At 41.2% G+C, this 24,896-nt stretch overlaps 1 protein-coding gene across 6 annotated transcripts in view; it reads left to right on the top strand.

Annotated features, from left to right (window-relative positions):
• The window catches only part of PLEKHM3 (pleckstrin homology domain containing M3), a 159,095-nt gene that overhangs the window by 49,462 nt on the left and 84,737 nt on the right, over positions 1-24,896 (top strand). For all 6 annotated transcript variants that reach the window (XM_083842255.1, XM_083842253.1, XM_083842254.1 and 3 more), the window contains 2 exons: positions 2,442-2,635; positions 14,733-14,796. In XM_083842255.1, coding sequence (XP_083698381.1) covers positions 2,442-2,635; positions 14,733-14,796 — 258 coding nt within the window. The remainder of the gene's footprint in view (positions 1-2,441; positions 2,636-14,732; positions 14,797-24,896) is intronic.

Below are 24,896 nucleotides of genomic sequence, written 5' to 3'. Positions count from 1 at the left end.
AATAAAACTGAGGGAGTGTGAGGATGCTAATACAAATACTAGTGTTACTGGCTGATAGCAACCTGCATTGTTATGACTGCCTGACCAGTCCCATTATAAGGTTGCATTTCAGCATCTTGTAACTTTGCTAGTCTTGGTAGCGTGAGTTAATGTTTTACGTGAGCTATGTGCCTCTGTCAGGCCTGCAGAGTGAAGCCAACACCTACCTGTCAGCCAGTGATGCTGGGCAAAGCTGCTTTTCCTGTAATCAAACTCTGCAGGTACATTGTGTTGACAAGGAGAAAGGTTCGCTTCTCTACTCTTCCCTCAGGTCACGCAGCACCAGAGCTGAACAGTAATACTTTGTCCTCTGGGATTTCTGTTTGCCCAATAAAAAGCACACGGGGCTACACACTGAGTGATGGAGTGGAGCTGCTCTTTGTCCAGCCTCTGCACTAATATAAAGCAGAGCTCTTGTGAAGGGAAAAAAATTGTAGTGCATATGTACTGCAGAGTCACTCAGGTGTCTGCAGTTCTGGCTTCTTTTTTTTTTTTTTTTGGTACAATGCAGACTCAGGAGAGTTCCCCTGTACAAGGGTACCAGTGTGCACAGGCACGGATGTAGCACTGAGACAGTAATCCCCTCTCGCTGGCTCCTGAGGCAGCAGGGCAGGTGCATGAAGAGCCCATCACTAAGACTACCCAGGCTATGCTGAGCACCTGTTCTTCCTGGTGGGAGGTGGTACTCGCTGTACCAAGCTTTCATGGGCCTCCTAGGGAATCACTGCATAGGTAGCTTAATTTTCTCATCAGTGAAAGATGAATAATATTTACTGTAGATGCCATGGTTAACAGGAGGTGGCTGAGATATTGCAGCAAAATAGTTTTAACGATTATAAAAGCAGTTTGAAAGTAGTTGTTAGACTGTGGTCTCTTGTACACTTCAATTAGCATGTCTAATAAAACTTCAACATTGCCAGTGTTCAAAAATGTGACATATTTGGAGTTTATGGGGTTTGGGTCTATAAAATCCAAGTTGCCTGTGCTGCTCCTTACACAGCATGTCACCTGTGTGTCCATTCAGACTGCACAATTCCTTGTATATGCATTGTTTTGGAAAAAGAAAAAGAAACAAGTGGAACATTTTATAGAAAGGAGTGAGCTGTTTAATATAGCTTCAGGACCTGGGGAATCTCTGGGGTTATGATCTGATGTATTTAAAATTATGCAGCTTATTATCTGTGTAGTTATTGGTGGTAAGGCTGTCCTTGGCATTATTTATTATATGTTAATTTATGTGTTGTGGAAAGGTTACATTTAGGGCTAGCTTCCCCTGTGAATAGTTAGTAACCCGTGCTGTTACTGGAAGTGGTGCTATTTATAAGGATGCATATTTCTTTTGCCTACTTCCTACCTTACACCACCAGAAAGGAAATGACATCCTGTATCTCAAGAGCCTATGATGTGCCCTTTCTCTCTTCATTAACTTCATAAAAAGTAGTACAGTTAACCTAATTCATCCCTCCCTCAACTCAGCATAAATACTAGTTTAAAGGTCCAGGAGGACTAACTGAATTGTGGAACACATAGTATTTCCATAGCACGGTTTCAAGTGATTTACAGCTCATTTCAGGCAATCCCACCAGCTGTGATGAAATGCAGAAATTAGGAATGAGTGGGAATTTCGTCATCTCACCTCAGCAAATAGGACCATCTTTTCTAGTGGGAATAAGAGTCCCACTCGTTTATCAGGATTACGGTAGCTCTTTACAGGTAGAGATAGAACAGAGCACTATGATGAAAATGGCATAAGAAGAATTTATTGCAGATGAAACATTGCAAATGAGTAATACCAGTAAAACCCAACTGTATTTATCTGTATTAAAAAAAAAAACACCTTGATAGATGTGCTTCCGATTAGTTTCTTTTTACATTATTTTAGCCATATTGGCTGAGCATGAAACAAATGGGTATAGAAATTTGTACTGGAATTCTGTATCCTGTGACAGCACAGTATGACTGAATTTGCAGTGTACGTGTTTCCTTTTCCAGTGTTGTGCCTTGGCACTTACTCAATCACTTGTTTCTTGCCAAAAAGAAAGCAGCACACAAACACAAAAATATTAACAGGGAAGAAACTTGATGATTACAATTTTTAGACATAAAAAAAATAAAAATCTAGTAAGCTATGTTACCCTGCAGTGAAAATATGTGGCTGCAAATATCACTGTACTTTGGGTAAGTAAGCAATTATCTCACGCACTCAACTTTGATGGGCTTGATGAAGTTTGAATTGGCTATGAGCAGGGACAGTTGTCTCTCTCTCAGCTCTGTTTTCATCTGCAGTTGGTAATGGAATAAGATTGCAAATGCAGAGAATGGCTGACAAATCACAGAAGGGAAGATCCGCTTAAAAAGATTTGGGAGGAACGCCCATCTAAATTGGTTGTTTTGTTTTTCAGGTATCAAAGCAAGCCAAAGAGTTCTTGGAATATGTGTATGAGGAGCCATTGATTGATATTCAGCAGGAAAATCCCATGTTGTATAAGCATGCTGAACCTCTGGCAACCATTGTCCGCCTGAGACAGCAGCTAAAATCTCTGCGAGCCTATTTGTTCAGCTGCAGAGCAGCAGTGGCTGAAGATTTGCGTAGAAGGTAAGAACCGCAGAACCACAGAAAACATGCAGTACAAGGATGTAGTTTCCTTGTCTTGTCACTTTTTTTTTGTTCTCATGATCTAGTCCTTAAGACATTACCCATTTAGAAAGATGTGCATGTATGGCTTGTAGTGGACTTCCCTGGGCAGCTGGAATATCTACTGCCAAAAAAAATGGTTCTAGTAGATTTTATAGGGTCTATACAGTTGTTCTTGACAAATGTTACCTCAGAGGTCACACATTATGGTGAGTATCCTTTACTGATGCTCAGGCTTCTTGACTGTGCCTGCGTATTTTTAGTCAGATATGATACCTCGTGCTCCTTGCCACAGCATCTGGCTTTCAAGTACTCACAGTATAGTAGCCCCTGTCAGCACCTTTGAACTAGCTCGTGGTATGTCAGAGCATGAGAGAGGCTGGAATCAAACAGCTTTTGAGCACTTTTGCTCTCCTCTGTGATATTATGTCACAGAAACGTAGAGGGAGATGTAGTCCCCTAGCAAGTGACCTAACTTGTGAATTATGTGATACTAGAGCAGTCATGTTCTTGCCCAGCCACCATCTTTTCCATCCATTACATGGCTGTGCTGAGTGTTTTTTTTACTGGAAAATAACATGGTCACAACACAGCAGAAGGTGTTTCCTATTGAGTTCTGAGTTTTCCTCAGTGGAAGCAGGAGTTTCATAAAAAGTGAACTTCATTTTGGAAGTCTGTTCAGCTGCTGCAGCATTTCTCTAACAAGATAAAAATGAACAGTCTTCTTAAGACCATCATGCCATGACTGTGACCTTAAAAAAGCCAAGTCACTTTTGCATGGTTCTCCTGAAGAGTTGGGGAGATAGCTCTGCCTATGCAATGCTGTGAGGTGAGTGGTTCCATGTGCAAGCATCTGACTCAGTCGTTAATGCATCTGTAAGCTTTTGTAAGACAAATCCACAAATAGGAAAGCCTGTGTTTTGAAATTATGAGCTGTCAAAGGACAAGAAAGCAGGTGGCATCAGTGACTGTGTTTTGAGCATGATGTTTTAGGGTTGGGGGACCTGAATTCTCTGAGAGGAACAGGAGACTGAACTATTATCCCAGGTGAGGAGTGAGGTAAAGTCTGCTATTCAGCAGATAACCTGTGTCATTGCTTCGAGTAACTACCTCAAAAACAACAAAGAGAAGGATGTAGCAGCAGGTTTCTGGAGAGAGCACTACTGAGTTCTTGTAGCAGACCCGCTGGGTCGTCAGTATGTGTTTGTGTGTCTTACTGCTCAGTTCCTATTACTTGATAGGGCAGCTTGCAGCATTTTAAAAATTAGGATGCTTTTTCTGTTAGTGAAGAAGATAGTATTATCATGCAGAGCTGTCTTGCTCTTCAGCTATAATAATTTTTCCTATGCCATCATCTTTGACTGCAATAAAACTAAAAGGGGAACAAGACTTGTGAATGCTGCTCTTCAGGAAAAGTGGCAGAAAGGGAATTATGCCTTCTGATTAATGCTGAAGAAAAGAATGCCCTGATTAAAATAGACAGGAGGAGGCAGAAGAGACTGAAGGGACTTGGGTATGAGAATGAAAGAAAAAAGATCAAAGGAGGTCTAAACAGAGAAATCAATGAACTAGAGACAAAGGGATGACAGAAAGCCAGGAGAAGGAGGAGACTTGAAGAGCTAGAGCTGAGGGAAGGAGATGATAGGAAAGGATATAAAGAAATGAAGAGTTAATAAAGAAACCAAGACAAAGAAGGAGCCCAGAAATTTTCCTCCAAAAAGGAGAGATGACAAATGCTCAGGAAATGGACAGAAGGGAGAACAGACAAAAATTAACACAGAAATCTGTGTGTGATTTTTTTCTTGAAGTGGTGGACTCGGTGGAGAGAGAGAGAGAAAAATCATTAAAATATTATGGTAAGCATTTAACACCACCTCTGCTTAGGAAAAAAGGGAGAAGTAGTATCAGTGTGTGCAAATATCATAGAATCAGTGGTTTGGGTTGGAAGGGACTTTAAAGATCATCTAGTTCCAACCACCCTGCCATGGGCAGGGATGCCACACGCTAGGGGATCATCTAACCTGGTCTTGAACACCTCCAGGGATGGGGCATCCACAACCTCTCTGGGCAACCTGTTCCAGTGCCTCACCGCCCTGTGCGTGAAAATCATAGAATATCCTAAGTTGGAAGGGACCAACAAGGTTCATCAAGTCCTCCTCCTCCTCCTGTTCGGTGGCTGTAGCTGGTGGTTGTATTTACTGATGTATTGGCTGGGTGCTACTGGAGGCTTGCTTTCTGTATCAGAAACAAACACCCAAAATGTCAGGAGGGGAGATGAAGCAAGATGATTCTTCCTTTTCTTATCTAAGGGTTCCTTTGCACTGTCTCAAATTAAAACTCTCTGTGGTAGAGAGAAGGACCCCAGCGCAAGAAGGGTGAGAATGTTGAGGCATTGATTTTGTACAAGGAAAGCATCTCCACGTTGGTTGGACTTGCTAAAAGTGCTGTAAAAGGCAATGAAGGAATGTTTTAAAAGCACAAAACGCACCTTAGAGTCCAGCTCCTTCTCAGACTGTAAATTCTGTTGGAGTGAGTTTTGGTGCTCAGTTGATTCCTCGGATCTCCTGAAAGAGGTTTGCAGAGATGGAAGGGAAGAAAAGCCCTTTTCTAGGAAGCGATTATTCCTTGCTCTAGACTGGTCCCAATGGCTTCGCTTTATATGTGTAGTATCACAGCATGCAGACCCTCACTATAAATGTAATGGCCTTGCAGAGAGCTACTGACAAGTAAATGAAGAAAATAAAGGACCTAAAATTCCCTTTGGTTCTCACATGGGCAAGTTGCAAGAGAAGGAGGAGTTTATAAACAATATGGTGAGACAGCATTCCTAAATTTAGTACTGTTTCCGAGTTAGAAATGAAAGGCGGGGGGAGAGAATGCAGTTATCTGTCCAGCTCTAAAAACATTCTTTTTCTGCTTGGTCTTCACCTTAGTATGTGAATGACTATTAATCACAAGCAAGTGAACACAGCATCTTGAAGACCTGTCAGACCCATATAAACAGACTGAAACAAACTGTTAATATTGCTGTCTAGGGAGAACTAAAAACAGACTGATTAATTGTATTGGCACCTTGCTGCCTTTGGGACACTGATAGAGCCTGCCTTATTAGGGAAAAGCAGATCACTCTGAGGTTTCTTTTATTAATACTATTTGCATTATCATCATCTTTAAATCTATACCTTGCTCTTGAACCCAGATCACAAAACGAAGATGGCAATGAAGTTGGAAACTCTTGGTGTCCTCTGGGAAGACAAAACTGTTTACAGTGCTTACAAGTCCCTTTTTCTGAAGAATTCCAGATGGCTATAAACCAGGTTAGCTCAGGATCCAGTTGGTTTAAATGTGGAAATGTTATTTATAATGCCTGGTGTGCATAGATAGGTACTTTGGGAACTTCATGAAACTTGGCATCTAGCAGGGAACTTGGGGCTGAACCATAGCATGAACTTCAAAGAAGCAAGTGACTAGAAAGAAAGGAAGAAAAAAGGAAGAAAGGAAAAGAAGTGGAAGAAATCCTAAAAGTAGCTGGAAGGCTTACAGTAACAGTGGTCTTCATCAGTTATAATGATTAGTTTTCACCTACTGCTCCACTGGATTCTAAACTCTTTATATTTACAAAAAATAAAGGAAACCAGACTTGGCTGAGAGGAGAAATAAGGCCCTCCACCGGTGCATATCGGCAGCATTTTGCAGAGATTAGCCAGTTAAGACTCTGAGCCTGTTGGTGAGCACCCTGTTTTACAAGGGATGTTGTTATGCCTAGTTTGCTGTGGCTGTCACTTCAACGTTGCAACAGACATAACTTGCCTCAAATGTCTTTACTCGACAAGTTCTCTCTTGTTTTGGTTGCCTTGCTTATGTGGATGCTGTTCAGACTGAAGCATACGAGACCAAAACCTAGAGCCAACATAGAATTAATACAAGTGGAGCTGTGCAAATCCCACCTCAGCCTGCTGATTGAAGAATAATGACTGAATGGCACAAGGAAACAAGATTGAGTTGTTAAAATTGATAGCTAGGAAGGGAGCAAGAATCACCACGTCCACTAAATGATTGATTAAGTTATTCCATGAAGCCGTGAAGAATGGTGCAAGTCTTACTCTGGTTTTGCTCTCTCCCTTTAGCCTCTAGGCATGATACACACTAACAATGTGTTCCTATGCCGTAGTCTGTCTTCATCTGTTCTTGCCATGGTTGAAGGCTTTTCAGGTCAAAGTATTGCCAGAGTGGTTTTATGGGAAATCTTCAAGGTATTTCCATGTCTACTGTAGTGTAAGGTAACTTAGGTTAACCTTGGAGCTCTGTCTGGGCTCTCTGCTCTCTCAGTTACAGCCTAAACTTGCAGTCTAAGTGTTGCTAGCCCAGATATTACAGACAGATAGCAGTGGCATGAGGTAAGATTCTCTGCAACAGATTCCCCTGTACATAAGTGCTCATCCCAGTGCCCTTTCTCTGTAAGCAGACATTCTGTACGGTGATGAGAAACTATATGGAAAAACTTCCCATAGACGTTACTTGTTGTCTCCTGTCATCTCCAGAACAGCAATGTATTGGTCCTGCCTAGCAGAACTCCAGTGCTGGATGTATTTCTTAAGTGTGTTAAAAAAAGACCAAATCAGAGCTTTCTGTTGCAGGAGGAAGTTAAAGGTACGCTTTTAGTGCTGCAGACGTGTGGTCCTGGCTGAGCCTGCTGGTCTGTCAGAACGAAGCAGAACAAGCCCAAATTCAGTCATGCTGAACAATAGAGTCCTGTCACTTCCTACAGTGTGGCCTTAGACATATCACTTCTGACACAGGGGTAGATTACTTTCAAAATATTTGTGTGGCAATTGGGGAACCTGTCTAAACACATCACAGGATTCCCGATTGATCTTATGCAATCACTATACCACCAAATACCTCACATACATGAAACTGGGGCTATGGCAGGTCATCTTTCAGGCCAAGGACAACAGAAGGTCATTAAGTCATATTCAGACTGTCAAAGGAGTGTTTTTGTACATTTTCTCTGCAATGGGTAGGCCATTTGAAGAGTGGAAAATCCCAAAGCAAGAGAACAAAGACACAGCTTGTGAAAGCAGTAGACTGTACAAAGAAAGTTCGAGCAGGAGAGGAAAAGAATGATGTGATTTAATAGCACAGGGCTCTTGAGTTAAGAGAGACCACCACCACCAACAAGAAAAGAAAATGTTTTGCACAGGTAATTGGAAAGGAGGGAAAGAATTGCATTTAAAGAGGATATCTGGATATCCTGAGAAGATCCGGTCTTAAGACCAAACAACATCTAGAAGTGAAGAAAGTTGAGAAAACAAATGCAGAAAAGTATGCATGTGCCACTTGTTTTATATTGATACTGCATCTGTGTGGTCATTGTACTAGCTAACATCAAGCATGTCCTGTTTGTGGAGCTCTTACAAACACACCACCTCTTTGCTTTAATTCTTGTGTTTTTGAAGAAGTGACTGCATTTTCAGGCTCCTTCCAAGTTAACATCATAAAAAGCACTTAGCTAAAACTATAGAGGGCTCAGAATGGAGCCCTCTTTGAGCTTTCATTTCAGCTAGAGGTAACAGCTGGAGCAACGAGGTGTGACAGAGCAGCCATGGGCGGAGGCAGTACTCTACTGTGTGTTTAAGCCAAGGGTAGATTAAAGCACACAAGTCAGTGTGCTACCATGGTAGGCATGCAGCTGAGGAGCATGCCAGGGCATATGTGATAGGTTTTCCAGTGGGTCTTCAGGTTCGTGTTAGCATTTTCTGGTCTAGGGGCACATCTGCACCTCCTTGTCAAATAGATCAGTAATATTAGACACCTGTCAAAATGGTAGTTTTCATTCTTTTTTTGAGGCTGGATTACTTTTAAAAATAGTACACTGATTTAAAAAGTTCCTGTTAATTGTGGATGTCACATAAAATATTACCTATGGATGCTACTATTAAATATTACCATTTTCATTCCTGTGTTTTTATATCAGAACTTGCAGCAGCAAACTGCAAGGATTCAGAAATATACCTGACAAGAACAGAGAACATTTTCTTCATCTTCATTTCATTTCAAGTTAATTGAGGAGGGATCTAAGCTATTTTGATTTCAAGATGAAACTGTGTGCCTCTAACTAATTTTATGCATCCTGCTTTTAGTGTCAGTGGTACTTGATTCCTGAGTTTGATTTGTAGTAATTCTTGCCTTTCACAATGTTACCACAAACTTACAGAAGTAATTTCAGAATAGAGAGAGACTTTGTGCACTGCATTTTAGTTTGAAGTTTATATCCTGGTTCAGGATTTCTGATGAATGATGAGAGTAACTGTTTTAGGGATGCTCACTGGGCATTTCGTAATGGCATGAAACACTACTTTACCTGGACATGCTTGACAATAAATCTAGCACTTAGTGTGGGCTGAAGTTATTCAGGGAACGGCTGCTCCCAGAACATAACTAGAAGAGTGTTCATACCTCACAAAATTGAAATGGTTCACAAATGCTTTTTTACCAAATGCCTATAATTAGGGGGAAAAATCATTCATCTGATGTAAACACTTCAAGAATTAAATAAGCGGTGCCTTTCAAAATGCATTACTATTTTTATTTTATTAATGTATTATTACCTTTTGACTTCTGAATCACCAGGTTTCCCAGGACTCCACTTCCCTGAGTAAGTTTTTGATTTGACTGGAATGTTGAAATTCTCCTCTCCCACCTTTCAGTAGCTGGGTTTTCCAAGGAAATGTGGTATATCAAAAGCTTGAATCAAACTATATGAATTAGAAACACTGGAAAAGAATTCTACCTTTTTCCCCTCATCTGTGTTGCTGTTCTCTAACTGAAATTAATGTCAAGTGAATTGCAAGAGAAAACCTAGCAAGAGATGTTGTTACCCTGCCACATATATTCGGCATTACTGGCAAGTTGCTTACAGCCCTCTCTACTTCTTAAAAATCAAATAGTAACTCCAAAAAAATTGAGATGCTGTCAACGAGATCAGAGCGTGTGCTGCTCCTCCTGTGTGCTACACACACAACCACAGCTGTTGGCAGTGCACGCTGCAGGGATTTGAGAGGTTCTGTTCCCTCTCGTTCAGGGGTAAAAAAATGTGTTCAGTCTAGCGGGAACAGTGGAAAGCAGCATGTGTTTGCCTGTCAGCTGGTGCAGTAGCTTAAAAGTAAGTTGTTCGTGGTGTAAGTTGCAGTGCCAGGGTATGAACTGTGCTGGCTGAGGAAATGGACTTGGTATCTGTGGTGCTGTGCCAGCTGTGGGTGTAGCAGCTTCCTGCAAAGGGGTGGAGAGGACATCTGACTGTGGCTGTGTGCTAGACCGGTGCATCTGCATCTCCCGTGAGTCAGAGCTCAGTCATACAATTCTCAACCTGGTCAAACAAGACACTCCTGGCTGGCACATGGAAATCGTGGTGCCAGCTTCCCCTTCCCTCCCCGCCCCCGTCACCGTTTTCAACAGGCTTTGTGGTACAAGAGACTTGATTGTGCCCACCTGCCAGCTAACTGGATTTTCTTTTGATTGTGGTGCAAAAAGAAGAGTTCGCTTTGCTTATCGCGTTTGTACTTTGGTTATAGTGTCAGGCTCGGGCAGATTAATTGGTTGTAGCCTTAGCAGAGCTGTCAGGGTATTTAACCCATTGGAGAAAAATTACCCAAGCTGATGATAAACAGGCTTTAAATGCAGAGCAATTACTTAGTGCTAACAAAGCACCATGACTACACACTTTGTCCAAATGCAAAAAGCAAAGTCTTATCAGTGATTCTGTTTGCAGGAGGACACTAAAAGATAACCTTTGTTTGTGCAAATACTTACCTGATAAGATCCTCTGAAAGGGAACGGATGAAATTTCTGGCTCTATCTTGCCTGAAGGTTGTGCTTTAGACTACAATGTATATCAAACAAGAAATAATAATCACAAACTGAGAATGTTCAATTCTCTGTTTAGTTGGACCCAGAGTCTCAGATGGTGGGTTTCTTTCCTGCTTGCATAGATTGCTCTCGTTTCTAGCACACTCCAGTAAAGCAATTTAGAGACCTTTAACCATTAGGACTTTGGATTTCATTGTTTATGGGAGTTGGCAAAGCTAAAGGGCTGGTTAGCATTGAACTTAGTTTGTTCACTGCAGACTTAAATCTGACTGGTAGCCAGCGTTTACAGCACAGCAGTCGTGTGACTCACAACTGTTCTGTTTTGCATCAATGATGAAACTGGGCTGGGAGTTTCCAGACCTCGTGAAAGCTTAGGAGGTGCTTTTAGTGGGACGTGTGCTCGATACCATTTGCCTCTCAGGGGTCACAGGTCACATTCTGAAGCATCACAAGTTTGAGTTTTTATTGTGATGAGTCCTAACATCTTGCATTTGACCTCTGCCTAACTCACTCCAGTTTTTTTCTGTGCTTTAAAATTTGACTGAAAGGACACTGCTTATTGAATGCTTCTAATTGACCAACTTAAAAAAAAATCCAGTTCCTTATAGAGCATCAATCAAAAGATTTACAAAACTGACATCTTTTATTTTGCTTTTAAATGACTTATCAGAGGTTTCCCATTTGGTGTTTGTAAAGGGCCTTTATATCAAGGGGAAAACTCAGAGCACCAAATGCAAGCACATGTTTTAGTCTTTTTGGATAAAGGCCTTAAATTAATGCTAGCATGTTCAAAGCTCCTTCTCATGCAAAAAGTAAAGATATATTTTCTAGTGAATTGTTTATAAGTGTAGTTATCCCAGCCTGCTCGCAGTCTATGTTAATTTTTTTAGATAAAAAAGTGTTTTTAAGTTGATATGATTGCCATGTAGTACTTTGTCCAGATGCTAATGCAGTAGCACAGTGGTTGTGAGAACCCTGTCTCACCTGCTGTGCTCTGTCTTTGGTTTCCTATGGCCAGTTTCAATCGCTATTGGCAGAGGGTGGAGATGGCAAAGACTTCAAGTTCCTACCAGCTGCATAAGAAAAGGTGTCTTGAGTCAAGAAGCAAGAGACATTGAATTATTCCTGTGTGCCCCTACTGAAAAATATTTTATATACACCATCACTGCAGTAGTTTCAGAAAACCTGTATGGACAGGCAAGGCAGTAGAAACCAGGTGGTGTTCATTTTCTTGTTCACTGGACTGCTTAGTCTGCATGGATTTCCTGCCCCAACTGATTTACTTCTGGTTTATAGTGTGCTTTTTTTTTTTTTTTTTTTTAATATATATGCATTTGAGCCTGATATGCTGGTGCCTTTTGTGCTCTTGTTCCCCACCCACTAGAGGCTGATAACACTGGTGATAAGCAGATCCATTTTGGGAAGGTGGCTTCGCGAGTTCTGCACAGGGACTAGTCCAGTTGCTTCATAACAAATTTTGCAAACGCTGGTATTGATGCAAGTTCTAGCTGCTCAGCTGTTTTTCTGTGGCCCACCACAACCAAAGAATTGTAATTTTTGAGTCAATAAAAGGACTGCAAATCTGAAGCCCCATCAGCCTTACTTACTGAGGGTCTTTTCATGCCTCAGTTTCCATAGCAATGCAAATAGGTGCTCCTCTCACTGGAGTGCCATCCGTCCATGCGTGTACCTGTGCCTTACATAAGACTGGGAAGGCGGTGTCGACTTCTTTTCCTGGAAATAGATTTAGAAGGGAGGAGGAATATTGGATGCTGGGTCTGCAGAACTGCTACTGCAAGCTAACATGTTTCAGGGCCAGAGGGGTGGATACAGGGAGAGCAAGACTCACCAGGGCCTGTGCTGGCTGAGACCTCCCTGACAAAGGTGGGTTTGCTCTTCATCGGCACACTTTTTAGGAGTTAGAACTTGCAGGAAATAAAATGCAGTCCTTGAAGGCAAGGGAACGTGATATTAGTCATTGATATTAGTCATTTACAGTTTCTGCCTTATAGGCTATTCAGGCTACAGACTTTCTGTAGCCTGAAAAAGGAAATCTTTCATTAGCTAATTATTTTCCTTAATAGTGCTGTAAGGGCGTCAGCAAATAATAGAGTTCCTGGCAAAGCTACCATGCTGTTTAGTGCCTGCCTGTGTGATCAGGGGAGAATGATGGGGAAATTTTAATGAGAGAAATTCTATCAGAGCTGAAAAATGCTAATAGCTTCAAAATGCTGTTCAGAGTTGACTCCTTAGCAATCAATTTTAATAATTTTCTATGTGCAAATGAGGAAGCTCAATGTCACATGTTGTCTGATACCTGGATTTTGACTGTTTTCTAGCCGTCTTTGACATTGTGCCAAATGCATTATGAAGGCGTGATGCAGCAGAGCCAATGCAACGCAATCATCTTTAATGGAGCAATGGCATAGCGTACAGAACTGAAGGGGGAAAATCCAGTATCCCAGTGAGACTGCAGCTGAGAATTGGGTGGGTAGGGCAGATGTGCTTGGTGAGTCAGAAGGAGCAAGGGCATAGTGTTGCTCCAGAAGATTGCCATGAAATTGGCAGTACCCAGTTGTCAGTGCCTTGCTTGCAGGACTCTTCCTCTCCCAGCCTGATAAAGCTTAGTTTTTTTTCAAAAGTACAAAAAGGAGGATGGGGCTTCACGCCACTCACTTTAACAGCAGCGAAAAGTCCCTCCGAGACAACTTTGAAAGCATCAGCTTAAAGTAGTTAAGAAAACTGCTAAGAGCAGAACGAACCAGATTGCTTCCATTATTTCTTAGATTCAGTGATTTGTTAATGATTGCAGTTGATATTATTGGCCCTGCTGATTGGTGGTTTAGCTAACTAATGTTGTCCCAGCTTCTAAAATTTTTGAGTTCCTCTGTAGTTTCTCATTAATCTTATATTATCATCATGTCAGTTCATATCAACCTTTCAGTATCGTGAGGTGTTTTTGTACCTGTCCAGTAGTCTGTCTTTTCATTCAGTTCTACCATTACAAACTGATCTTTGTCAAAGCTTTGTTCATGTGTTTAGTAAGATCATGAATTTTGTTTCTGCTTTACCTTGAAACTGCATGATGGTAACATAGAAACTGAGTTCACAGTTTCTTCTCTAAGCAACATGTATTGTAAAATAGTTGCTCATCATCTTTACACATACTTGGTTGTGTTTGTTTGTTTGTTTTTTCCCCAGGACTGATGTGATTCTCTTCTCTGTAGGATACCAGAGCATGGTGTTAAGTTTGTTCTATGCAGATGGAAAAAAAAAAAACACAACAACAACAAAAAAAAAACCACCACAAAAAAAACCTGTTTGGCTGGTTGTGTTTCTGTGTGTTTACACAAAGATAGACATTTTAGTTAGATGCACTTTCTCTCTTCCCAGTATTTTTATGGCAGATGCATAGGTTTTCATAAGCTTTTCTTGCTAATATCCATTTAACTTTACAAAGTCCATTTTTCTCTGTAACTTTACTTTAACCCTGTTGTTAATTGTACTGCAAGTCACCCTAAGGGCATCTCTTCTCTATTCCAGTTTCCATAATTTAGCTTTACAGCACAGGTCCGTCAGAAGATATTGGTGTTGCCTGAAACTGTGTTTTTTGTCACATAAGTCATTGTGAAGTCAATACCAATACAGATTTTCTGTATGCAAAATGGCATTGATATTGGTAAACTTGATGTTGGACTAAAATTATCTGCACTTACATGTTTCCTAATATGTTTATTTCAGTTTTAAAAAAAAAACAAAACACAAAACAGAAATTGCACTTGAAGTTGAGTTACAGCTTTCTAAGAGGCCAGGAATCTTTGGCTAAAACCCATCAGAAATATTTATAATGTGTACCCTGAATTACTTGTAATTACTGGGTTAATTCTTTAAAAGAAACACCTTCTGTGCTCTGGATGACCTTTTGACAACTGGAAATCTTGTGGTACGTGCTTACCTACAGTTGCCCCTGCATGGCATAAATTTTCATTGTGGAACTTGTGGAGTTGTGTCCTTCAGGAATGTTGAAAAGTTGCTGATGCTTACAGAGGAATGTAATTCCAGTTTCTGACAAGCTCCTTCTCTAATATTGTTCTGCAGCCTTTTGGGAAGAGAGGAAACCTTTTGACTTTCCAATTCAAAAAGCCATCCTTTGGAAGCATGTCAATGCATCCATTCTTCTCTTTTTCAGGATCTTTCCCAGAGAGTATCTTCTCCAGCAAATCCATCTTTATTCTCTGGCAGACCTCCAGCAGGTAAGTTTCTTCAACTAATTCTACTTTTCTCTTACTAAAGATCTTCAATGCTAACTGTACATTCCTCCTTCTAGCTAACCAAAACGCAAGTAGCCTTACTTCCAAGCCACCTCTGGTTTATGGTTTGGTATAAAAATGGGTTAATGGGGCCATCACTTAGTGTTGAAAGAGTAAAAACCTAGAGCTGCAATGTTGAAATGGGGCTGGAAAGAGCTTGTGAAAGAAAACTGTAGGCTGCAAAGAGAACTTTGCTGGGAGAAATGTTTATCTGAGCAGTGAAGGCTTGTCTAAGGCTCGACCTTAGACAAGTAGTGACAAGTAGTATTTACTTTTTTGCTTGAAAGAGTTGTTCTTCAGGAATTTGGGTTTGTACAGTCCCTGGTGCAACATGCTTATTTACTAAGTCTGTTAGGCATCAGCACAATACAAAAACAAAAAAATTAAAAACCTCTACAAGCATGCTACACAAAGTTATACCACACAATGTTGGTGTGACAGACATGGCCATGGAAGAGAGAGTGTGCGAGCAAAAACGTCTCTTTGTGTTGGTGTTGATTGAGCTAAGTGAACAACTTGCAATGTGTCTGCCTGAACAGCAGAGTTTTATCGCATACAAGATTAAACAAGAAGAATTTGGCAAAAAGAGATGAAAAGAAAGGAAAGGGAATTCAGGGCGAACGTGCTGTAGTACTTAGATGCACAACGAAGGAAGCAAGGAGGTAAGATGTGCTAGCTGACCTAGGCACCATCTGTGTTCATGCTCTCATGCCATTATCTATGATAAGTAAAACACTATTTTAAGCTTCTTCCACTGATGTTTTCCTTGTCCAACCATGCCTTTTCTGCAGGGTGTAGCAGGCAGCATAGTCAGTTCAGGATGTTCAGTTGACACCTTAAGGTGAGGTAGTTCAGATTTCCCTCAGAGCTGGAAGCTACAGAACCACAGGAAAAAAAATGGCTTTTGTTGGCTAGTGAAGTGACAGAATGGAAATGATTCCATATATAGAATAAAAAGGCCAGATATCTGAGGTCTAAAACAGTTTCCACATCTTTTCAGCATGTTCTGCTATCTCATCTCTAATAATCAAGCCATGAAATAGCAAGCTACTTAACTCAGGAGCTGCAGTCTCCCTGGTGGGCCTGTCTCTTAGCCCCTAGTGCTTTGTAAGCTGCATAATCAGTTCCTAACATTGGTAGTAGATGTTTCAGAAGCAATCAGCAGCTTATCAAGCACTCTGTGGGAGGGAAGAAGGGAGGGTAGAAGTCACAATTCATCCATTGATTTAGCAGTTCCATTTAGCATGTTTCTTTGTGTTTGTGTGTTTGCAAGACACCTTCTCTTCCCCTGAGGGCCCCAGCCCCAAATTTATCATATTTAGAGGCAGTATAATTCGATTACCATTTCTGCTGGGGTTGGTTAAATTGGATTTACCTTTTAATCTAGCCATATCCTTGTTGTCAGCCTAGGGAGGGTTTTCCACATTTCAGAGGCTCCAAGTTTGAGATTGGATTGCCTGTTTTTGTCAAAGTGTAACCAGATTGGAAGTGGCGGGAGGGCCCTGGTAAGAAAATGTATCCGACAGCTAGAGAAACACTAGCTCCCTTAAAAGGCACGGCCATCTCCCCAGTTCGCTGGGTACCACTGCTTTCTCCTGATTGCTCATCATTTTCCACTGACCTGCAGTTTGGGTGTTTTTTTTTAATCCTGAAAGTTTCCCCTCCTTTTGATTCCTCTACTGCCTATTTCTTCGTATCCATGGGCTGCTTTTGCACTGTATCCTGCTGTCATGTATATTGTGTGTGTTTGGGGAATTAACTAAAAGGTTTATTAAAGATTAATGGAAAGATAAGGCATGGTGAGTGAATTAGAAAAGCAGAGAGGGGTAATCTGCAGATATAAGCAACCTTTACCCTGGTTAGTCAAAGCTCAATTCTGATTGGTTTCCAAGCCAAGTGCTCTTTAAAGATCCTGGAAAACAAGGAATCATTTTCTACCAAGCAACTGGATTTTAGAAATGTTCTATAAATGTCTCTTCTCAGGTGAAAAAAGAAATGTTGAAATGCCTGTTTGCCACAAGATGAAGCAGCGTACCATACTATTTTAAAAGGAAATCCAGTTTAAACCTCTTTCCAAGCTCAACAGATCTCCATGCCTAGACCTTATGGGTGTGGCTGAACACATATTTGAGGTATCTGATGATCTAGGGATGGTTGTCACTTGGATCAATTTGGAGAGGGCTCTGTTGGAGAAGACCTTCACTGGGGTTCAAAGCAAAGGGGGGAAAATTAGACAAAATGTCGTTAGTTGTGGAAACTTGCTAAACTCTTAGTGAGAAGGTACTTTTCCTAATAGTGCTCACATGAGTAATCTGTCCTGCATCAACACTGAGCCTTCCATTAAAATGGTGTTGCTTCTCTGTTAGCCAGTTTATCCAGAGCTATTCCAATCAACTAAAGCTTTAAGAAATACGACCTCTACTTGTTAGGAAGCAAGTATTCACTCTTGAAATTACTGTTTTAAGCATACATTGTACACTGGAAAAAACAATTCCTCTTACTTATGTGCTGTATAGTCCCTGATGATACAGTCAAAGTCAAGGGTAGCATCACCATGAACTTAGTGGAGGTGTGAACTTGTTCTCTGCTGCTATTACTAATGTCCACTGTGGACATGTGGACACAGGTCATGCAAGTTGGAGTTCAAAAGTATCTATTAATTTTCTGTGACTGTGGAGCTGCTTTTGGTGAGACTAACAGCTTTTATGCTGGTAAACATTGGTTTGTACAGAAGCTGACTCAGACAAGAATCTTGCATTTTGTAGGAAAAATATTCTTGCTACTTAACTTGATTCTAGATTAATTGGAGCTTTACAAGTAACAGACTTGAAGTGGCTATTGTGACAAGCTTGAAATTCAGGTGCTTAATCCACACAGAATAATTAATATCTTGCCTGGATTTTATGTTAAATAGCAATATATACAAGTGTGCAAAGATTAATGCAGTGATGTTGTTTACTGTAGAAACACTCTTAATTATGGAAATTATTTCATCCTTGTTGCACTACCTTGAAAAGATACGGTAAAATAAAAATGATCAATGTAACAGCAAAAATGACTGGATGTCAAGGATGGGAATGTTGAGTGAGATAGGAGATTTAAAAAGATGACAGTCTGAAGATTTGTTTATATGCGAACACTCAGGAAAAAGTGCTTGAAAAGACAAAATACGGGAATTTTAAATAATGAGTTGAACTATATTGAACTGCTGTAAATACTGTTATTCAAAATATAAGTGTTTTTTCTTCGGTTTATGTCCATTTACTTTGGAAGCAACGTGAGCTAAATTGTATTAAAGCCATTTTCATTCTGAATTTTTATATCCTTACAAGGATGTAATGAAATGGATTTAATTTATCCATTTTTACATTGTAGATAATAATCCATTAACATTTAATTAAAGCATCCATTTAATTCAGATCAACTTTCCCGACTATCTACCTGTAGATGAACCTACAGACAGCGTGCAGAACCATGGAGAGAAAGGATAAACAGGACAGCCCCATTCTCACAGTGCGATAGCACAGGTCACATAGAGAATGTGAGATACACATAAAAATCCTTAATGGAAATGCTTCTTTGAGGAACACACAGTGAACATGATGAACTTAATGCCACAGTAATATTACTGAGGCCAGAAGTTTATCATATTTGAGAGGATTAAGTATCCATAATGAGAATGTCCACAGTTACACTACACAAAATAAAGAGATTATAAGGTTTCAGAATAGACACATTACTTACTGAGGGGATTAGGGAGATGTCTTCCCTGTTGACAGACAGATCAATGATTTCATCTTCCTCTAACATATTTAGTACTGATTACAGCATCTGATAGGATTTTTGACTACATGAAAAATTGGTTTAACAGAAGCATTCCCAATTTGAAAATCTTCATTTACACATGTAGTGTTCCCTAAAAAAAATGGGGGAAAGAAGAATAAACTTCAAGTGAAGCATAAGTTGCACCTAATTTGAGCCTGTTATATTGTTAGACCAGGATTAGGAAGCCTTAGAAAAACAAAGAAGTGGTTAGGGCGGCTTCACTTTTTCAAGCTTTTAACCTGTCTTGTACTTTTTTCATACCTCCTTTTCTAGTGGCAAATATGTGTTTTACATGTATTTTCCTAGGCTGAGATGGAGGCAATTGGAGATGATATTTCTAGCATTTTTGCAGGTGCAAAAAACTTTTGCAGGTGCAAAAAGTTCAGGTTGATTTAGACAACTTGTTTCATGAGCCCCATCAATATCAAAGACTGCAAAGAGATATGGGAATTTTTTGCTCTTGACTTCCTGGGTGGGTTTTTTTTTTTTTTTTCAGAATTAAAACTTGTTTTCTGATCACTTGGTCCTTGTACCATTACTCGGAAATGCTTGGCTTTGATTTATAACATACTGCATGATGACTTCCAGATCCATCAGTGGTGTTGTCCTTGCTCAGCAATATCCTTTTCTTTACCCATAAAAACACTCCCCCACGTAGATATGCAAACTGCACGATCCTCATTTGATGCGAGGTGCTGCTGGCATTATAATTGGCTTTCTAACTTCCTCCTCTCTTTACTTTCTCATATGAGCACTGAGGTATAAAAGAATCAGAGACCTTTCTCAATGGACTCCGAATGATACTAACTCTCACTGAGGATGTGAGTTCATCACAGAGTACTGTGCTAGGACATATATTCTAAAAAAAAATATCTCACTGTTTGTTAGCTTGTTAGGAGCCAGGTCTGTGCTACAAACTTCTGGTAACGCAGCAGTGTCTGTCAGGGAAGTGATGGGATGTGGCATCTAACCCACGCGCCTGTGCTGGTGAAAGCCAGTGGTGTGCATGTGGCTATATTGACTGGCAAAGCTGGGTTTTGGCTAAAATACTTTGGACTTGGTCTAATGTTAGAAGTGTTACTGGCATAGGTGCGTGACAAAAAAAAACAACCCGTACTCTTAATGGATATAGCTGTACCTATACAAGCATTAGTGCAAACTCAGTTACATAAATAAGAAAGTATCTTGGTGGCATCATTTGTTTCATTCAGTGAATCAATATAAGCTGTATCAGCTTAAACATTTATTTACCAAAGAGGTTTACCCATGTAGCTGTACTAGCAGATCCTTTTAAGTTTAGACAAGCCCTTATTTTGCTTGAGGGGCAGGAGGTGGCAGATGAGAAGGAGAATTAGAGTTTTGGCAGGCCTGGCTGTGAAATCCTGCTGAGATGGCTGAAAATTTGTCTGTCACAATTTTCTGCAGGAGTTCACTGAGCTCAGCAAGGGCAGCAAAATGCAAGGCACCTCTTTGTCATAGCTGCCACAGTTCACCATCCAGCATGGTAGTGAAAACATTGATTTACATCTCCAGCCTCCCAGGCAAGCTGTTGACACGGTCATGTGGGACAGGTGCAAGTCCTGAGATGCGTTACTACCAGTATTCAGCTGACCACAGGTTGGGACGAAGACAATCCTCAAAGTAGAACTGGTTTAAAGCAGTGATGGGTTTTAATTGATGTGTCAGGTACAGCCCCTGCTCTTAAATATTTGCTTGCGTGGAGACAGAGACAGGTGTTTGTGTGGGGAGGTGAGAAACATACGCATTGGTAAAGTTCATCTGCACATCAGTCCAGTTCTCAGCCTAAGGCACAGGAGATCTGGACTCTCTTTGCAGTTCTCCTGCAGGCTTTCTCAGAGACAGAGGACAAGTCATTTGTAATGGGACTAAGGTAAAATGGGTCCCACTTTACTATGTGTATGTTTAAAACAGTCATCCAGGACATGATAAAAGTCAAAGTAAGGAAAACAGCATTTTGGAGGGATAGTCCATCTCACCTATTTTAAGTGTATTTTAGGAGGGAAGCAGCCTGCTTCTCTGTTGCAAGTGAAGGGGGCTGGGGGTGACCAGTCAGCTCAGATTTAAGTCTTAGAGTCAGGTGTTGGCGTTACAGCAAATGCGTTGTGCAGTTTAAATGTGTGAAGGTTGTGAGGCTTTTAGTTCTGTGCAAATGGATGCATCTTGGACCCCCCTGTGGCAGGGGGATTGGAACTAGATGATCTTTAAGGTCCTTTCCAACCCAGGCCGTTCTATGATGGGACCATAACAGCATAATGTTAGTAGCCATCTTTATATCCTTTTGTTAAGACCTGTGTACTTACGACTGTGGTAGTTGCATTAGCAGAAAACTATGAAAATAATTTTGGGATGGGAAAAGATACACAACATGTATTTTCATAAACATTAAAAGGTCTGATACCAAAAGAGCAATTAAACAGTTTGTATACTTTGCTGTGGCTCCTTTATCACTCATTTCTGTCACTCCCTGGAGTATGCTAGCACTGAGATGTCTTTCAGCAGAACAGGAAACTCTTCAGGTTAGCTGATATTCCAGGTGTGTGTACAATTCCCCAAACTGCTGACAGCTCAGCTTACATAGTGGTAATGGCAAGGATTTTACTGGCGTTTCCTTTTTACCGCAGCTCTGCTGGGGAAAGGAGTTGTTGTCATTGAGAATGGCTCATGGTCATGTGGAGAGCATGGCAGAGCCGGCCAGGAGTGTTTTGGCAGGTGGCAGCCAGGAAGACAAGTTCATCTGAGTTTAATTAGATGTGTTAAAGTCTTGGAGGAGAAGTGTGGAGATACAGCAAGTTTGTTAATAAATGCTTTTAACAGCAGGACAGGGTTTGCATCTGCTCGAAACCAGAGTTTTCAACAGGCCTTATTAAATACATGTGGTGCTTTTCCACATGAATATGAAACCTGGGCCACTTCTGGTGGGTGTAGCTTTCTAGCGTGAAACTGTTTAAAACAGCTCAGCAGTGGTGCCAGTGGGTCACAAGAGCTTCTGAGATCTGCAGAGATCTTCTAAAGTTTTTGAGCCCCATAAATTAATATTGCTACTATATTCAGTAGTAATATAAGCTACTCCTTTTCTACTACTTTGTGCTAACCATGATTCTTTTTTTGTTGTTGCTGTTGTGCATCATGAAAGGCCGAGAACTGGAGATTAGGGTTAGCTGTGTGAAAAGTTGGGCTCTAACCTCATTGCTGCGCTTCCCATACAATGTCTGTTCAGGAGAGGCAGCTGGCCATGTCCCAGGACTTAACATCCCAAGGAACAGAATTTCCCAAAGAAACAAAATACTGTCTCAGGATTACCTGCTTGGATGAAAAAAGGGTTAAAAAAAATCTAAATATACTTTGTACTCACAGAGTTTTTTCAGAGTAACCCTAGCCATTTTCCTGGTATGTTGCTTTCTTGCTCTAAAGCCCTCAGCGGACTCCTCCTTAAAATGCACTGATCCAGTCCTGTGCAAGGCAGAAGCGTTTCTACCTTTGTGATGTCACTCATGAAATAATGTCTTACTCAGTAGGCATGTAGATTAAGTTAATGTCTCAGCATGCAATTGCCTGCTTAGTCTTAAAACAGAGAGAGAGAGAGAGAGAGAGAGAGAGAGAGAGAGAAAGGAGTACATACACTCTCTGCCTGAATGCATATTTACTTGTGTGAGTATACAGAGTCACATACAGTTTTTAAGCTGAGGAAAGTGCTTTCTGTTCTCTACCAGCCAAATTCCTGCTACTCTTTCAACCTTGTTTGATTAAAATAGCCTTTAACCTTTGCTTGAATACCTGTTTCTTAAAACAACCTATAATTCATCCCTGCGACAAGATTAGGAGAACTCAGGGTGTGACACAATTGACATGTAGCTGCCTGGAAACCTTGGGGGAAGGAGAAAGGAGGGAAGAGGACTAAAATGCCAGGAGTGCAAAGGCAGAATCTGCAGGGCCAAAGTCTCTTTACAGGGCTAGTTGTAGAGCTGACACCAGTGATTTTCCAGTGTGTTGCTTATACTGAGACAATTCTATCTTTCCCACTTGTGTCAGCTTGAACCGAGAGACCCACTGAATTTTCAGGCTTTTCTTCCTTTCCATGAGAGGAGTGGGGGAGCGCTTGGAGAGACCTTGTTATCCTCTCTGCCTCCTGCTATAAATTCACTCGGACTGAAGGATAAACCCTGAACATATACCCAGTTTGTTCTCCCCCCCCCAGCCAATGTAAATCCGTCTTTGCTTGTACCCTGTCTCTAGATGTGCTTGCCAGAGATTAACAGCATTTGCTCTTGAATTTGTTATTATTTTCCTCTTCCTCGTGCCTCTAAGAGTTACAGTGGCTTACTTGTGGAATATCACTTTAATGCAAAATTAAAGTGCAGCATTTCAAGTGTTCCCTTTTGGAAGGACCGTGAATAGCAAATGGCTCTGCCCTCAGTGTGGACTGCCAGTGCAGGGAGGTCAAAAAGAGCCAGTGATTTCTGTTTATTCACATTCTCACTCATTTCTGCTGTGGTTTGATTTGTTTGGGTTTTGTTTTTTGTTTTTTTTCCTCGCAGTGTTTATCCCCAGGTTTCCTTTCGGGATGTTCTCTGCCCTGTGTGGGCGATGAGTTAGCACGGCACAATACGTGGCTGCGCAATGTCGCTTTGTCTGTGTCAAGGCCAGCAATGGCAAAATGGCAGCATGTGTGTCAGAGCCAGCACCACGGGTGTCAGCAGCTGGCAAACAGAGTCCCTGGCCTCACCTGCTCCCATCCACCTTGCTACCACTTGTACCACTGGCTGAACAGGCCCTTGGGACAGCCAGGGATCTGCAAAGGTTGCAAAGGGAAAAGAAAAGGTAGGGTGGAATCACCCTTACTGTTGGGAGCTGGGGTTGTGGCCCTTAGCATGGCCATAGCGAAAGAAGATGTGCTTTCAGTTAGCCCAGATCAGTCAAGCTGCGTCTGTTCTCAACCAAAGCACCGTGTTTCCCCTCCCCATGCAGCTGGCCAGCCCCTGTTGTGTTCAGCACAAACACAAGCAGGGCCTAAGTACAGAGCTGTGGTCTCCTAAGTTATTGTTGTGTTTTGTTTTTATTTCTTTTACAGCAGCATGTAGTGACTCTGGTGTATGTGCACACAAATATTAAGAAATCATTCTTCCCGTAAGTCACCTGCAATTTAAATAAACAAGGCAAACAATCCGAAAGAGGTGGCTGGAAGTCAGAGTGGAGCAAGGAAAGCTGATCAGACCAGTATATTGCATAAAAGATGGGGCAGAGCTGAGATCTGATAACTGCCTCTCTGGGGCTTTTACCTCATGGTCATCCTTCCTCCTTCCGTTTCCCTTTCCTCTGAACTGAAGATTAATTGTGCATTGAAATTGTAACAAGAATTCACAGAGTTAAGAATCTGGTGAACGGAAGGGAAAAAATCCTCAAGGAAATGAACAGTCCAGGAGCATTGTCTGTTCTCTAGATGTAAATGACTAGGAACTTCCCAGCCAGGGAATGTGTTTTCCCTTTCTCCGCTCTGCAGTTTGTATTATCCTTAGCTAAGCATATTTTAGCGCTTGTCTCCAAGTCAATGTTTTCACGCCAGAAATTCTGACCCTGCTGAAATCCGTCACAGGGTGGAGATTCCATTTTACCCTTTGCATTTTAATGCCCGATCTCCACATGTAAAATACCTGCCTGTTCTGCAATTAGCAGATAGATTAGGTAACTGTTGTAGCCTTCCTGCACCCTGTTCTGCTTGTGCTCTTCCACACGTGCAACAGAGATTACTTGTGAGAGAAGTGACTTCGGCAGAAAATGCTTTCTGAAACGTATTGCACAACGTAATGATAGGAGATGGAGCGTGAAACAAAGTTGACTGCAGCAAAAGAGATCTGAGGGGTATTAGGAAAAGCTTTCCAGCTGTTGTGAGTACTGGAGAGTTGGGGAATCCTTGTGATGAGAAGTTTTTAAGCAAGTCTGTCAGTTGGTTGGGCTGTAGGCTGAGGGTTAAACTGGAGGTTTCTTGGGGTGTTTTATCCAGCCTTATTTTCTTAAATCATTAATAGTTCTTTCAAAATAATACTTCTCATCTATCCTGGAGGTGAAGAAAGATTCCTGGGTGTTTGGTCTTCCTCCACAAAACTCCCATCACTGGAACTTGGAGGGTGGTGGGCACAGTGCTGAAGCTAAGCCAGCCTGTTCAGAAGGAGATTTTTTTTTCCTTTTCATTCAGTGCGGGA

This window comes from Anser anser, assembly GCF_964211835.1.
Source record: "Anser anser genome assembly, chromosome: 6".
Lineage (NCBI taxonomy): Eukaryota > Metazoa > Chordata > Aves > Anseriformes > Anatidae > Anser > Anser anser.
The sequence above is the reverse complement of the archived record's forward strand: the minus strand, read 5'-3'. Positions and strand labels throughout refer to the sequence as shown.